This window comes from Antennarius striatus, chromosome 3, assembly GCF_040054535.1.
Source record: "Antennarius striatus isolate MH-2024 chromosome 3, ASM4005453v1, whole genome shotgun sequence".
In the NCBI taxonomy this organism is placed as follows: Eukaryota; Metazoa; Chordata; class Actinopteri; order Lophiiformes; family Antennariidae; genus Antennarius; species Antennarius striatus.
The window spans coordinates 25927820-25942382 of NC_090778.1; the positions used below are offsets into that span (position 1 = coordinate 25927820).

Here is a 14563-nt window from a genome sequence, read left to right on the forward strand (position 1 = left end):
TCTATAAAATATAACACAGGAAGGGAAATATCCAATCAATCAATCAGTTAATCATTGGGTCTCATTGCTGTACTAGTGGTGGTTCCTTCCGACAAAATTGACAAACTGTCACACTGACAACTGTTGACAATCACAGCTTCATCCTCCATCCTCTTCTCTTTTTCAGCCGAAGCAAAAGTTCTGTCTCAGTAGTTCATGCTTTTATTTTGTCACGCATCGACTCCTGGAATGGACTTTGTTCTGGTATCAGTCAAGACTCCAGCTGAATAAAGAAATATGAGCACATGACCCCAACTCTGGCTACTTGTTTTACACATCACTTTTATAGCGTTAAATAATATCGCTGCATCTTTTTCAACTTTTAGATCAAATCTTTCTTCTGCAGGAAATCATTCTCACATATAATCATTTTAATTATTGTATTCCTGTCTAGCATTATTGTTTCTTTAAAGTCATTGTATTTTATGAAGTCATTACCTTTTTTTCCTTTCAAAAGTGAAGTTCTTTGTGAACTTGGTCATTAAGGAGCTACATAAATAAAGTTTATCATAAGTTTTCCTGTCGTAGAACAATCCTGTGTCATTCCGGGAAGAAAGACAAACATGTTTCCTCCTTTCACAGCACAGGTGAGACTCATCAGGTGAACTATGACCTATCAGGTGGCCTGTTCTGGATCAATACGCACCCGTTTACCGTTCCTTTTATTTTTTTGCTAATGAGACAAATCAAAGTCTGTATTTAATATTAACATATAATGACCTCTCAGTGGGTCAGGATGAGGAGCTGAACCAGACTGAGGTCCAGGTGATGTCACCTCACCTGCCAATAATCATCAATCCCACCCCGGCGCCATAAATCAGCTGTTGATTAGCTCATGCTGAAGGACTTGGCTGCAGCTCATAAGGTGTTTCAGATGACGCTCTTTCTAGATGGAAAAATACCCACAATGCTTCATGCTGTCAGACAGTAGACTGTCCGTGTGGCGAGCAGAGACGCACCGAGATCCTCCCGGGCTTCGCTCTGGCGTTCAGACATCGTGTCTACCTCTCCTCCCTGCTGAGACTCACTGGGTTCCTCAAAGCTGGGCTGGCCAGGAGGAGCAGGACCGACACTCGGGCTGCTGCTACGCCTCACCGGTCATCAGCAGGAGTGTCCTGGCGCTCATCCATGTGGCATCATGGACCGTGTGGACTTCAGACCCGGCGTTGTCACCGGTTTAACTTTATGTGAATACGTCAGACCTGTGCTGTCCTTTTCACAGAGTGTGACTGCTTATTCTACACAGGTACTGGGATTTATTTAGGATGCCATGACTCATCAGCAGCCCCTGAGAATCTCAGACTTTAACTCTGCATTTTTTAATATATATATATATATTTAAAAAAAAGTCTGATTACAATTTTTATTTCAATAAAATCATTTTGAAACATTTACTGTCCAGTCAGATCAACTCTACTCAGCATTACCTAGGACTAGAAGCATATACAGCATGAACACCTCTGCAGTGTGTTAAGTACTTGACACGTTATTGTATCACTCCACTAATAAATAGTGCCTCCATCCCCTCAGTAAATCTATCAGACTCCGATTCAGTGCAGCTTCCTTCGTGTCCAGACAGAGACATCTAAAGCTACCATCGTCTGCGAACTACAAAAAGTTCCTGTAACGACATTGTCCAGTTTTCAGACCCACTCAGCAGCTCAGGACGAGCTTGATGATGGTGGGGAGGAAAAAAAAGAAACAAAGTTAAGGCTCGATTGTAAAAGCGAAAGTAAAGTCAATGTAACCAGTGAAAGAATTTTAAAAATGGAGCAAATCCCTTTTCTTCACTACACAACTGAGTGTGTACAGCATCATTCTTTGATCACACAATCGTACCGTTGGAATTCAAATGACACACTTTGTGAAACGCTCCCAGCATTTGTATGTTTGGCTTCAAAGACACAGACGGACACGTACAGTACAGTACAGTACCTTCTGTTCTGTGACAGTCATTGCAGGGATTTTTGGTTTTGATGAGACATTTCAGATGACAGGAACATTTACATTTCAAATCAAAGACAAGTAAAAATGGCCCATTAAAAAGTTTAACTACACAAATATAACAAAGCATTTTTACTTCAAATGGTCCCGATGTAACAGTGATCATGGTGGCGGGGTGTGGGCTGGCATCATCTCACTCAAATTTCGTCAGGTAATAGGTTGGATTTCAAGGAGACGACAAGTTTTGCATGAATGAAGCAAATAAAAAGAGAGGAAGGTAAACGTCAAATGATGGCGAGGGAGGCTTGGAGGAATCTCGTGGAGCGGAACGACAAAGATGAGAGTTTAAACACGAGATCCAGCAGGAGAGGGTTTTACACCGTAGTGTATCCACCAGGCTTCACACAGGCCAAGAGAAAGAGTCCAAATTGGCAAACTGCACGACGTTTAAGAAGCGTTGACCTGCGGTTTGGAATGATTCAAGACTATCGCTTACTTCAACTGGAGACTGAAGACACTTCAGATGTCTAGCTGCCAAAGAAAAAACATCCAACCTGGATGACAAATCATTGCACTAAAGGTTAAAAAAAAAAAAAAAGCCAAATAAGGTCTTTAAATCTTAACTTCTGTCAGTCAACAACTTCAACATCCCCCCGGGCCCGGTCAGCACAAAGACACACGAGGGGCTCGTATTTAGCAAAGGATAAAAATAAGCCCCAAAAACATCCCTGCTGGTTCCCATGTCGACGCCAGGCCAGACCCCGCCACCATGGACTGAAAAGCTTTTCTAACAAAACCACAAAGACGGCGAAATAAACAGAATATGAAGCTTTGAGTTACATGATGAGAAAGTAATTAAAAGAGCAGTGACATGAGACGGACAAACGGGACGTCTCTTGTTGGTTTGTGAGTGCGGACGCTCCCTCGCCATGTGTTTGAGAGCGTGTCTGCCAGGTTTTTGTTGTGGGGTGATGGATGGTGAGGTTCACTCCACGGTTACGGACTTGGCCAGGTTTCTTGGACAGTCCACCTGCATTGAAAGAAGTCGTTTATTAAGCGTAATAAAAACATCAAAACCATCGTTCACTGCTTCTCTTTTTCATCCTGGAGTCTCCTACTCGAACAGTATGTGAAAACAAAAGTACATCAGTGTAGCTGAAACTTCTAATACTGAGGTTTTATTGACATATGGGCTAAAACTCCCATCTAGAAAATCGTCCCGGTAGCAGCCGGTGGGAGTAAACTTACATCATAACCTCGCAGGACAGCCAGGTGGAAGGACAGCAGCTGCAGCGGGATGACGCTCAGGATTCCCTGCAGGCAGTCCACGCAGTGAGGCACTCGGATGTGGCGGCTGGAGTTCTGGATCGTCTCGTAATCGTCTTTGTCGCAAATGACGATGGGGCGTCCCTGCGAGAGACGCGCCGAGAAAAATCACACATCAGCTGCTGTCGATCGCGAATGACGACGTCACAACATCCCACGTTAACAGTTTAAATACCTGGCGGGCCACGACTTGCTGCAGGGCGTTCTGACATTTGGTGTAGGTGTTGTCTCTCATGATGATCATGATGACCGGCATCAGTTTGTCCACCAGCGCCAGCGGGCCGTGCTTCAGCTCTCCGGCCAGGATGCCCTCCGAGTGCATGTACGTGATCTCCTTGATTTTCTACGAGGGATGGAAATTTCACAGAAGGTTAAAGAAAATCGAGGTTGATGTTCTGGTCATGGGTTTCCACTATCCTTGCCCGGACTCACCAGCGCCCCCTCCAGGCAGGTAGCGTAATGGTAGCCTCTGCCCATGATCAGTACGCTCTTCTGCTGGTACAGCTCTGTCGCCAGCTTCTGGATCTCATCATCCAGACTGAGGACCTCCTTAATCAGATCTAACACACAAACAAAAGAAAAATACAATGGAGAAGGTTTTTATTTTTTATTATGAGACTGAAGAAATGTAATTCTATGCTTCAGTAAAAAACAGGCTGCTGGTCTCGTAAAGAAGGGAACGAAGCAGCCAGAAACTCCTCATGCCATCATATGCTTTAGATCCACGAAAGCATGCGAGTGCCTACAGCCCTCCCTCCTCCATCGGCGTCCAAAAGGTTTGTTTGGAGTGATAGTTTTCCATCCCTACATATTTTAATCTCACAGTGAAACAGAATAACTGGGGGCTTGATTTACCTGGAAGCACCTTCAGGCCCTGGATGATCTCAAAACGTCTGGCTTGCATGGAAATCCTGTCGGCGCTAATCAGGAGAGCAAACATGACCAGGGCCACAAACTGGCTGGAGTAGGCCTGCAGGGCAGAGTCACAAAGCAAAGCGTGTTAGCATCACCTGAACAGTCTTCTCATAGCTAGCTCCACTAATTGTCGACGTGTGCGCGGTCTCAGAAAGATTCTTCTTGTCATGTTTGTGGCATAAAAATGCAGCAACCAGATCCTGAGTCAAAGCCCTCTTTCAGTCCTGAATCTGTGCTTCTTGTCTCCCTGTTATGACGATGAACGCCAGCTAATAATCTGCACCAGATGAGAAAAGGAAGGAGAGGTGGGTTTTATTAGACGGCATTAAAATGCTTGCAGTTGCGTTCAAGTAAAGCTGCTCATCAGAGATGACTTTGTGCAAATACAACGTCAAACAGGAGAGTGACGGCTGACAACAGCAGAGCATTTGAGACTTCACTGCTCAGTCCTGCCCTGCTCCTTCATCTTGGAGTACGTTTGGAGGCCTTCCATGCCAACGCAAGAGGTTTAATCAGCGCTTGGATGAAGCCAAGTCATTTCATGGGACCCTCAAGACTAAAAACGCCGGAGTCTGGAGCCAAAAAATAGCTGTAAAACCCTTTTTCCTCCCTGACAGCACGCTAACCGCAGTCCTTAAGAACTGACGGTCTGCACCAAGAACAGAGCAGCACTTTTAAACACTCTATGCCAACTGTTACTGTCCAATGACGACCACCCTTATATTCAGCTGAAACATGGAGATTTCTCTCAGACACTCACACAGAGAAACTCTGCTACATAAACTTCGTAACCCTGTCAATTCCCAGTGGATACTGGGTGATTCACAAAGCCAGTCTTTTTTAATTTACTGTCAGCTGAGCTGCCAAAAGGACTGGCCTTTTGAACCAGTTCAACCCAAGTCTCAAATTTATTAAATAAATCTTGAATATAATGAGAGGAATTGGAAATAGGGCTCTGTTCCAGCCCACAAAAACACAAACGTACGGCGAAATATAGAAAATATAAGTCACTAGATGACGCTGGACTCTTTTCACACTTGACTGCCACACGTCTTATTCAGAGATCTGATGATCGAGGCTGTGCAGCGCTGATGGAACTGGGTGTGGGGATGTGACCCATCCAGCCACGCAGCAAATGTTGGCGTCTCTGAGGCTTTGGAGCAACGCAGGAGTGGCCGAGCCAAGCTGCAAAAGCCGGGCCAGGGAGGGACCGGCTCCACTCGCTCCTCAGCTCCGAGTCCAAGCAGGCAAAATCCTTTTGGCCTGCTTGGAGGTAGGGGGAGCAGAAAATCAAGGATTCTAGTTTTACATGAGATGAGATGAATATCAGAAACTTTCAAATCCCCTTGGGATCCGAGCGGAGGAAAATCTCAGCTTCCAAAAGGCAAGGCCTGACTCACACCGGAGTTATCATCTGGGTTTCATTCAGCGGTGGGCGTCGAGTTCATTTATGAGATAATATAACAAATTGATCCATTGTTATTTCTGGTCCTTCGTGTAAAATCGATCAGTTCACCAAAAAATATTTAATGTACGCTTTGTCAAACTCTGATTCTCTTTGATTGTGAAGATATATCATTTGTTGTGATGACGAAAATTTAAAAAAGACATTTCTCAGCTGAACAGTAAATTCAGAGGGTTTGTAATCTGGTAAAGACGTAAACTTAAACATCCAGTCACCAATTTGACATCAAATAGAAAACTTTAAAGCTGTGCTTAGCTGATTAATGATTGTAAGAATGTCCTTTAAGACTAAAACCAGCTGTAGTTAGTTACTACATTTATTACACAGTATGGACAGCGGAGATTATGTATATGCAGGTAAATGTTTATTATATATATCTATAAGGTAACCCCTCGTTCCTCGCGGTTAATGCGATCCAGAACCACCAGCAAAAACAAAATGCCGCGATATAGCAATACACCTAGTTATTTTATTATTTACGGTAATTAAAACATTTATGAACCCTCCCCATATTGATATTAAACCACCTTCTATTTATGTTACCTTTTCCCACACTCTGATAGACTGTTTAGAACACTTTCATGTCTCACGGAAGTCCCGAGATTCACGCAACGTAGAGCACTTCCGGATGCCATCGGCCAATAGAATGTGCGTACGGTATCACGTGACTACCTACTGAAAATCAGCGATGTAGTGAAGCTGCGAGTGTTGATGCATGAAGGCGCGAGGGATTACTGTACTACTCAAAAGGCTGTGTTTACCTTTAAAAGCTCAAATGTATACTAATATTTTGTTTTCTAAGCCCCTATAAAACCAACCGAAAACAATAGATGTATTTCACTTCGTATGGAATACACTTATTTATATTGTCCCCCCTCCCCCTTTGTTAAATGAATGGACACTGAAGCTGGGCTACTTTGGCGAACAGACACTTGTTGGCTGGCCGACATGGAAATAATTCCCCCTTGCAGCTGCATTCTTCTGAAAAGCAGTCGGCTGAGTGAAGATATTTATTTTACGAGGTACCAATGAGGGAGGGAGTCGAGCCAATGGAACAAAAACCTAAATGGCAGAAGCGTCGAGTCGCACGCTGGCGATTCGTCCCAAGACGATAAAAAACAACAACAAAAAAAACAAAAAACGAGAAGTCTCAGGCTGTTGTCAGTCAGTATGGCCAGTGGAGAGCGCTCATCATGGGACAGTGGGGAGTGTTTTATTTTGCTGATTCATGAACGAGTATCAGTGTTGGGTCTGCAGACTCACTTTGGTGCTGGCTACTCCGATCTCGGGCCCGGCGTTGATGTGGACTCCACAGTCGGTTTCCCTGGAGATGGAGCTGCCCACCGTGTTGGTAATGCCCACAGTCAGCGCCCCCCTCTCCTTGCAGTAACGGAGCGCCATGAGGCTGTCGGCCGTCTCCCCTGGATGATCGGGAAAAACACGTAACGGGTTATTAGTATGTCAGCAAAGCCACTAAAACAACACAGGACAGTGGTTTCAAACAGCAGCACAGAGAATATTACACAGCCATCACACAAACACCTCCCCATTTCGACGAACAGAACAAAAACTCTGCACAAATCTGACTCCACAATTTGACAAAACTCAAGCTGATCACAACAAAAGAAGAACCGGGGATGACAAGTCGAAGGACACCATCAGGTCGCCTCTCCTCACCGGATTGGCTGACGAAAAAGCAGACGTCATCCCTGAAGACGGGGGTGTTCCTGTCCAGGAAGTCGCTGGCCAGCTCTATCATGACGGGCAGCTCGGTGAGCTCCTCCAGGACCTGGCGGGTCTGGGAGAAAGACAGAACTGCTCAGCGCCATTATGTTAAAACCAGTTGGTCACAATGGAGAAATGCACCGACGCACAATCTCACACCTGTGTACACAAGGCCAGCATCACATTTCCCTCTAGTCTGAAGAATTTAACGTGGATATATTCTCACAGTGCGGATTCCGTTATTGGCTACTCACCGCCATCCCAGCGTGGTAACTGGTACCACAGGCGATGAGGATCAGTCGGCGACACCTCTGGATCTCCTTGATGTGGTCCTTCAATCCACCCAGGGTCACTGAAAAGTAAAGCAAATAGCCCATCCATCAATCTGGACCGTCACTGCCTCCCTCAGGAGAAAGGACCAATCAGAGCGCAGAGACTTTCAAATGGAGGGACAGCATTTAGCTCATCAGACCTCGCTCTCACCTGTGTTTTCGTCAAAGTTGACCCTTCCCCTCATGGTGTTGACCACAGATTCTGGCTGCTCAAAGATTTCCTTCTGCATGAAGGAGCTGAAGTTTCCTGTTGGGTGGGGAGGGTGTGTGTGTTAATAAATCAGACCAACATTTCCAGCACTAGTAAAAACAAGGTGAATGTCTCTTAAGACTACAATGATGGACGTTTTTATAAAGTGTGAGCCCATGTGGTGCCAGCTGAGAAGGGTCGTGCTGACACGTGTTAAGTACCTGTAAATGCAAACCGCAGACTCCCGATGGAACCGGGATACGTTTTACGACGCTTTAATGATAATCAGGTTTCTTCTGGAAAGTAAGGATTTACCGTGCGGCTTTGTTCACGTACTCAGAGTAAAGCAACTGAGAGAAATCAAGGAGGAGCTGTTTTTCCATCAGTGATGAAATTGAGACATTTAAATACGCGAGCATGTGTCAGCCCGCCCCTGACAGCAGTTTGGGTCGTACAAATTAAGTCTATTAAGCAGACAGGCTCCAGAAACCAAAACGGAGGAGAGGATGAGTAATGACAGGACCACAAAGGAATGTCAGGATCAGCCAACATCAGTTCACCTCTGCCCTCTGCTGGTTGATGTAGGAAGAGCCAGCGAAGAAAGAGGAATGAAAGCGGAGATATTTGAAATTAAAAAGCAGATCATTTGCAGCTTGAGGGAGTCCAACGCACTATTTTATGCCAAGTTCCTTAACTAAAACTTTGGTGACGGTTTTAAAGTGCATTTTGACTACATTGAGAGCAGCAGGAGTCATAATAAACACCAGTATGTACGGCCACATATGACGATGATTAGCTGGTCATATTCCACAATTACAATAAAATGCCACATGACCACATGTAAGTCCACATGTAATGCCACATGTAAGTCGCTAACCAAGAGCTGAAGTCAACAAATTTATAAAAATCCTCACACAAAAGGAAGTTTCAGTTCTCTTCAGCTGCTAATTTGTTTTCATTCATGCTGATCAAACAGCAATGAATCCTTCAGCAAATCAATTTTTGTCTGAAGAGGACATATCTTCCTCCTGAGAACTATCAACTCATCTTAACAGATTCTACAGCAACAACAAAAAAAAAAGTGTTCCAAAGGTACGGCTGTTTATCAAGACTCCGGTCTGGATGGTTTGGTTTATCAGGAAGTACAGTTTAGATAATAGAAATCTGTCAGATTGTTCTGTGATTCTATAATAGCTTTTCCTTTGTTATAACCTGAACCTTGCTTATCCAACCACAGACATGCGTTTAGAGGGCGTGGGCCTGAACAACATACCGACGCTCTGCTTTGCTTGTCGCAAAGAAAATATAAGTGACATCTGAACAAAAGAGAAATACGTCAGCTGTTACATCACCACAAAACCTGGTGACAAACCTTCATGTTTCCATCTCGTCAAACAAGACCGGCATACGTGAGTGCGCATGAATATGTAATCAATTTGGTTTGTAGGAAGTTGTCACCAGTTATGATTCACTAAGTAAATGATCAAATTAGAACATTTTAAGCAGATTCATTCATTATGAAAAAGCAGCCATTGTTCTTTTAAAGTAGTAGTTCGATATTTTTTGATTCATTTTCTGTTGGTTCAACTGAAACATGCCTCAGATCTTAGATTAAAACACAAATTCCTGTTAAATCTCAGATCCAGTCTAGTGTTGTGTGTCCCTGTGTGATGTGTACAGATCGGGTGGGTGAATTCACCATTAATGAAGAACATATTCGTTCCTGCAGTGGGCTTGTTTCCAACCACTGCTTTTGTTGGACGCAGCTTTGGAACCAATCCCCAGCTGAGTTTGGGTGGGAGGCGGGGCACACCCTGGATGACTCGCCAGATCCTCCCAGGGTCTACTTTAATGGCTACACTCCTTTAATCGCCAACGGTCTCATTAGTGTGACAGTCATTTAATCTCCTGCCTGCTGGACAACAAACTTAATTACATTAAAGCTAAAAGCTTCATTTTCCTTCCACAAATTGACTTCCTAAATCAGGAACAAAAAAGGAAAGTGAAGCTGATTAAATTATTTATCTTTTTAAATGCCGGTGGCTTCTACAAGGTGTACACTGATTCTGCACGGCTGTAATTAGTTACCTGGCATGACAGCCTCAGGGCTGTCAGCCTCCCATCAAGAAGGATGATTTACTACCAACTGTGTCCAGGGGACATTACGGGCGAGGAGAAAATGAAGGGAACAAAGGATTGCCCTTTACCAACCTTTCATTATCTGCTGCAGCTCCATCTGCAGTGTCTGGATAGCGCGGGCTGGAAAGTCTCCGGCCCTGCGTTTGATCCTGTGGATGGACAGCCTGCCCTCAGAGACGGCCGCCACGTCATCATCCTCCAGGTAGATCACACGGTTTGTGTGCTCGATCACCGCACTGTGAAGCAAACACTTGATTTACTGAGCTGAGATTCATGGAAGCGGGCAGCGCAAGTGTCGGGTTACCTTGCATCGGAAGCAAAGTAATACTCCACGGCTTTCTCATCCACAGGGAACAAGCATGTGTCCTGGTCTAACCGGGGTAGGGTATTGCAGCCCATCTTGTCTTTACAAGCTGAGAAGACAAAAGAAAACCCAGGCTTCAGTTACACTAATGCATTATTTGTAGACAGTGTAGGCTTAAAGCAGATATTTGAACTCACAGGAGCGGTAGAGGACGGGAATATGATCCGTGGACAGCTTATGATCGCTCCTCACTCCCATCAGCAGAGGACTTCCTCTCCTGCAAATACAGGCTTGAGTGGGGCAGCACTTTAAGCTGTGCTAATCGACAAACAGCATCACTGGGGGTGTACCTTGTGCCGACTGCTTCTCCGGGGAAGTGGACGCTCTTGAAGACCAGAGCAAAGGCTCCCTCCTGGCAGGGGGGGCATCGAATGCATCAGACAGGCTCCTCTATCTGCTAATCATTCACGAGCAGTGTGAGCAGGTCCTTACCAGCTGCTGGATCACTCGCTCCACTAGTGTAGCAAAAGTGATGTCGTCACTCTCCCGATTGTCATACATGTACTTCACCAGCTTTGGAATGGTCTCTGTGTCGGTCTCTGACTCAAATTCATAGCCTTTGCTCTCCTGAGAAAATGGAGAAAGAGAGAGAGTTAGCCAGTCTCCTGTCAGATGGAGGAGAAATACACCGTTAGTAAAGAAATATTTGCTAACCAAGAATTTCTTCAAGTCTTTGTAGTTGGTGATAATTCCATTGTGAATGACAATGAACTCTGCAGAACAGAGAGGGCATTATAAACATTAAGATCAAAATATATGCTGACACAAAGGAAAATTGAACTGAGGGACAACGCTGAACTGTGTGAAGAAAAATAGTCTATTTATACAATGGCTGACCATTTGTCTTGTCAGATCTGTGTGGATGGCTGTTAAGTGGACTTGGTTCCCCGTGGGTGGCCCAGCGGGTGTGAGCGATACCGAGGTGGACATCAAACTCCACATCCAGGTCAATGTCCTGCTGTTCTGAAGGCCAAACAAACAGAAATGAGAAATTAAAGCTCCATTTGTCAATTATTTATTCCTGTCCAGTGAAGAACTTCATCTGGGCTCACTGTGGATCTCCTCATCAAGGGCCTTCACTTTTCCACGCTGCTTGATCAGTTGGATGGACTTGGCATTTGACTCCCAGTCCTTGACGTTCCCGCCATCAATCCCCACACCTGACAAAATAAGAGGAAGAATAGAACTACAGCAATCACAAGTGCTCTTGTTCTTACAGCTCATAAACTATTATAGTATTTTTACTGTTATTAATGTCATGTTTTCTGTCTAAAATCAGAATACAATTCATAGAAAACACAGAATAAAAGTTAATGATCTCCATTAGTGGTCAGTATGTTAAACTTGGCAGCAACATCATGACTGTTCAATAACTTCGAGCAAACACTCATTCTACTCTGTAGAAGAAATAGAAAGTATGACAGGCGAGACAATTTTTGTGCTGCATTAACGTTATAATTAGAAGTGTGGTAGATTTCCCTCTCTGTATTTATCAAAAACCTGGTCATATTATCAGAACAACTGTTCAAGCAGATATTGAAAAAATGTGGAGTGAAAGGGGCCTGATAAGAAGTGTCCATCTCCCTCACCAGCTGAATCGTAGCCTCTGTACTCCAGACGCTGCAGACCTTTGATGAGGATCTCAAGGATCTCACGGCGAGTCCTTGGCACATGGTAGTTGAGATAGGCAAAGATTCCTGGAGTAGGGAGAAAAATGTCAACATTCAGTGCTATGTTTGCCCTTCCAAATCAGCTAAGAATCTAAGCTGGAAGCAAAGGTTTGCTTAAAATTCTGTTTGATAGTGTTGGCGTTTAACTTACTGTTACATTACATTAGAGAAGCCTGTTAACTAAAAGCTCTAAATCTTGCTTGGTGCTGCTCTTTTATTACTCAAATATCATTGAACTACCAGCTTCAAATTGTGCGTGGGTGTGAGTGCATGTGTGCATGTTTGTCGGTCTCTGCGTTGCTCCACGGTGCACTGGCGTCGTGCACGGAATTTCCCCCGCCTCACGCCCTATAGGCTCCAGCTCCCCGCTACAGCGGATAAAATCAGCTAGACAATGAAGTAATGAATGAATGAATATGCTATTAAGTTTTTTGATTAAATGTCAAGCTTTGGCAAACATTACTTCCATCAATGAATGAGACCAGTTTCTACTTTGAGACCATTCCTGACTCCTTGGTGAAACCCCTAGGGTGGGTGGAGACACACGGTAAACTAGTCTAACAGGAGGTTACTGCACCAGAAATAGAATCTTCTAGTGCATAAAATTCTATAGACCGGCTTAGCAAAAGCAATGTGTGTATGTATGTGCGTGTGTATAAAATATATGTTTATATACTGTATATTTATATATGCCTAGGTAGGAAAGGATGCAGTTGTCCCGGGGAAGACAAGAAACGTTGCTGCTCAAACTAGTTGTAAAACTATGCCAAAAGGGGATGCATGAATACAGCCCTGTTCCACAAACACCCATTGATAGAACATGGAAAAGTAGATCTACAGCACACAGAGCCTTCATTTAGAATATGAGGTGACATAATGGGGCTGTAGAAGGAAACTGCACACTGAAGGAGTCAAGGGAAGCAGCCAAATAGAAGAATCTCAAGGCTCAGGTTGAGAAGACTAATAAGAACTATCAGGAGATAACTGATTGGAAAGGAGTGTTTGTTTATGAGTACATGCCAGTCAGATGAAATAGCTTTTGAAGCCCAAAAAGATCATGTCAAATCATTCCTGGTAGGAATAGCACATACAGTCATAGTAAGAACAGATCGGGTACAAGATGTGACATACTTGCTAGTGTATCTGCTGATTTGTATACTCAGAGATGACAACAGTGACTGACAACATCAGAGCATCTCATACATAAAACAGTCCTTTAAAAGGTCCATGTTTCGGTCGAATGTACACAAGAGGCACTTGTCATGCATACATTTGAAGCACTAATGTACATGTTGGATAGAATTAGCCTGTCATCTGTGAAACACTTAACGCTAAACCATCAGACTGCTACTAATGGAAAGTTATGCGATGAGCCTGATGTCACTGCAAAGCACATTAGCTAAACAGGAAACACTTCAACGTTGAACACAAATGCTGACGCGTCGTCACATCTTATTCGCCCCCAAAATAACACAAATATAATGAAGCCTACAGCAAAGTCACACAATGCGCGCTTTATATTTGCCTAGATAACAGCATTAGCAGTACCATGACGCCTTCGCTAACTCCAGTTAGCCATTGCTAATTTCAACTGGCTCGTGCCTTCCGGCTAAACAGAAGATACGTGCTGTGTTTCCGGTTTGTTCTGTTGTTTTTCTGATAAAAGGGGAATAAAAAAAAAAATCTGTCATTCAAAACTGTCAAATCTATTCCGTACTCACCACACATATTTGACGTCTCGGTTCGGATGCCACTAACTGCTACTCGGGCGGCGGGGAACGCCTGTCATATAAGCTTCGCCTCCTCGATGTCACTAAATCAAAGTCAGCACACGCCGATCATGGCGCGATCTGATTGGTCCGGCTGCCTGTCCATCAAATGACGCACGCATACGCAGGTACTTTTGACGTGGCATCAGGATACACATCCGCATATCCAGTAAACTGGATACCACGCTGGTGGTATCCAGCACACCCTCAACAAACACCGGACAACGGAAGGCCTGTGCTCCGGGCCAACTGGAAATGAATGGAACCCGACCAGAGAATGTACCTTCGGCTAGTCCAAAAATTCAGTGACTGGTTTTAAATGGTTCTCAAATCATGGACAGCTGTTTAATGTGTTTTTTTTTTTTTTTGAGTCACAACTTTTCCCTTTTTATGATTTGTGAAGTTTTTTGTTGCCACATAATTTTAAAACATGCTTAAAGTCACTGCTTTACTATCACTGCTAGGTAGGTGCTGATAAAAAGTCTCTTGTTCTTTTCTTTCGGCTTTTCCCTTCAGGGGTCACTACAGCAAATCAGTTGCCTCCATCTAACCCTGTCTTCTGCATCCTCTTCTCTCACACCAACTACCTTCATGTCCTCTTTCACTACATCCATACACCTCCTCTTTGTTCTTCTTCTAGACCTCCTGCCTGGCAGTTCAAAACTCAGCATCCTTCTACCAATAT

General features: G+C 44.1%; 1 protein-coding gene across 1 annotated transcript; it reads right to left on the minus strand.

Annotated features, from left to right (window-relative positions):
- Positions 1-1388: 1388 nt before the first annotated feature.
- On the minus strand, positions 1389-13971 carry LOC137592391 (glutamine--fructose-6-phosphate aminotransferase [isomerizing] 1). Its single transcript, XM_068310537.1, has 19 exons — positions 13831-13971; positions 12029-12136; positions 11492-11599; positions 11277-11402; positions 11094-11152; positions 10872-11006; positions 10730-10791; positions 10577-10656; positions 10380-10488; positions 10148-10311; positions 7898-7993; positions 7669-7766; positions 7367-7487; positions 6953-7110; positions 4165-4279; positions 3742-3869; positions 3485-3652; positions 3232-3393; positions 1389-3013 (listed from the first exon to the last, which is right to left on the minus strand). The coding sequence occupies exons 1-19, from the start codon at positions 13835-13837 to the stop codon at positions 2969-2971; spliced, it is 2049 nt and encodes a 682-aa protein (XP_068166638.1). The 5' UTR covers positions 13838-13971; the 3' UTR covers positions 1389-2968.
- Positions 13972-14563: the final 592 nt, after the last annotated feature.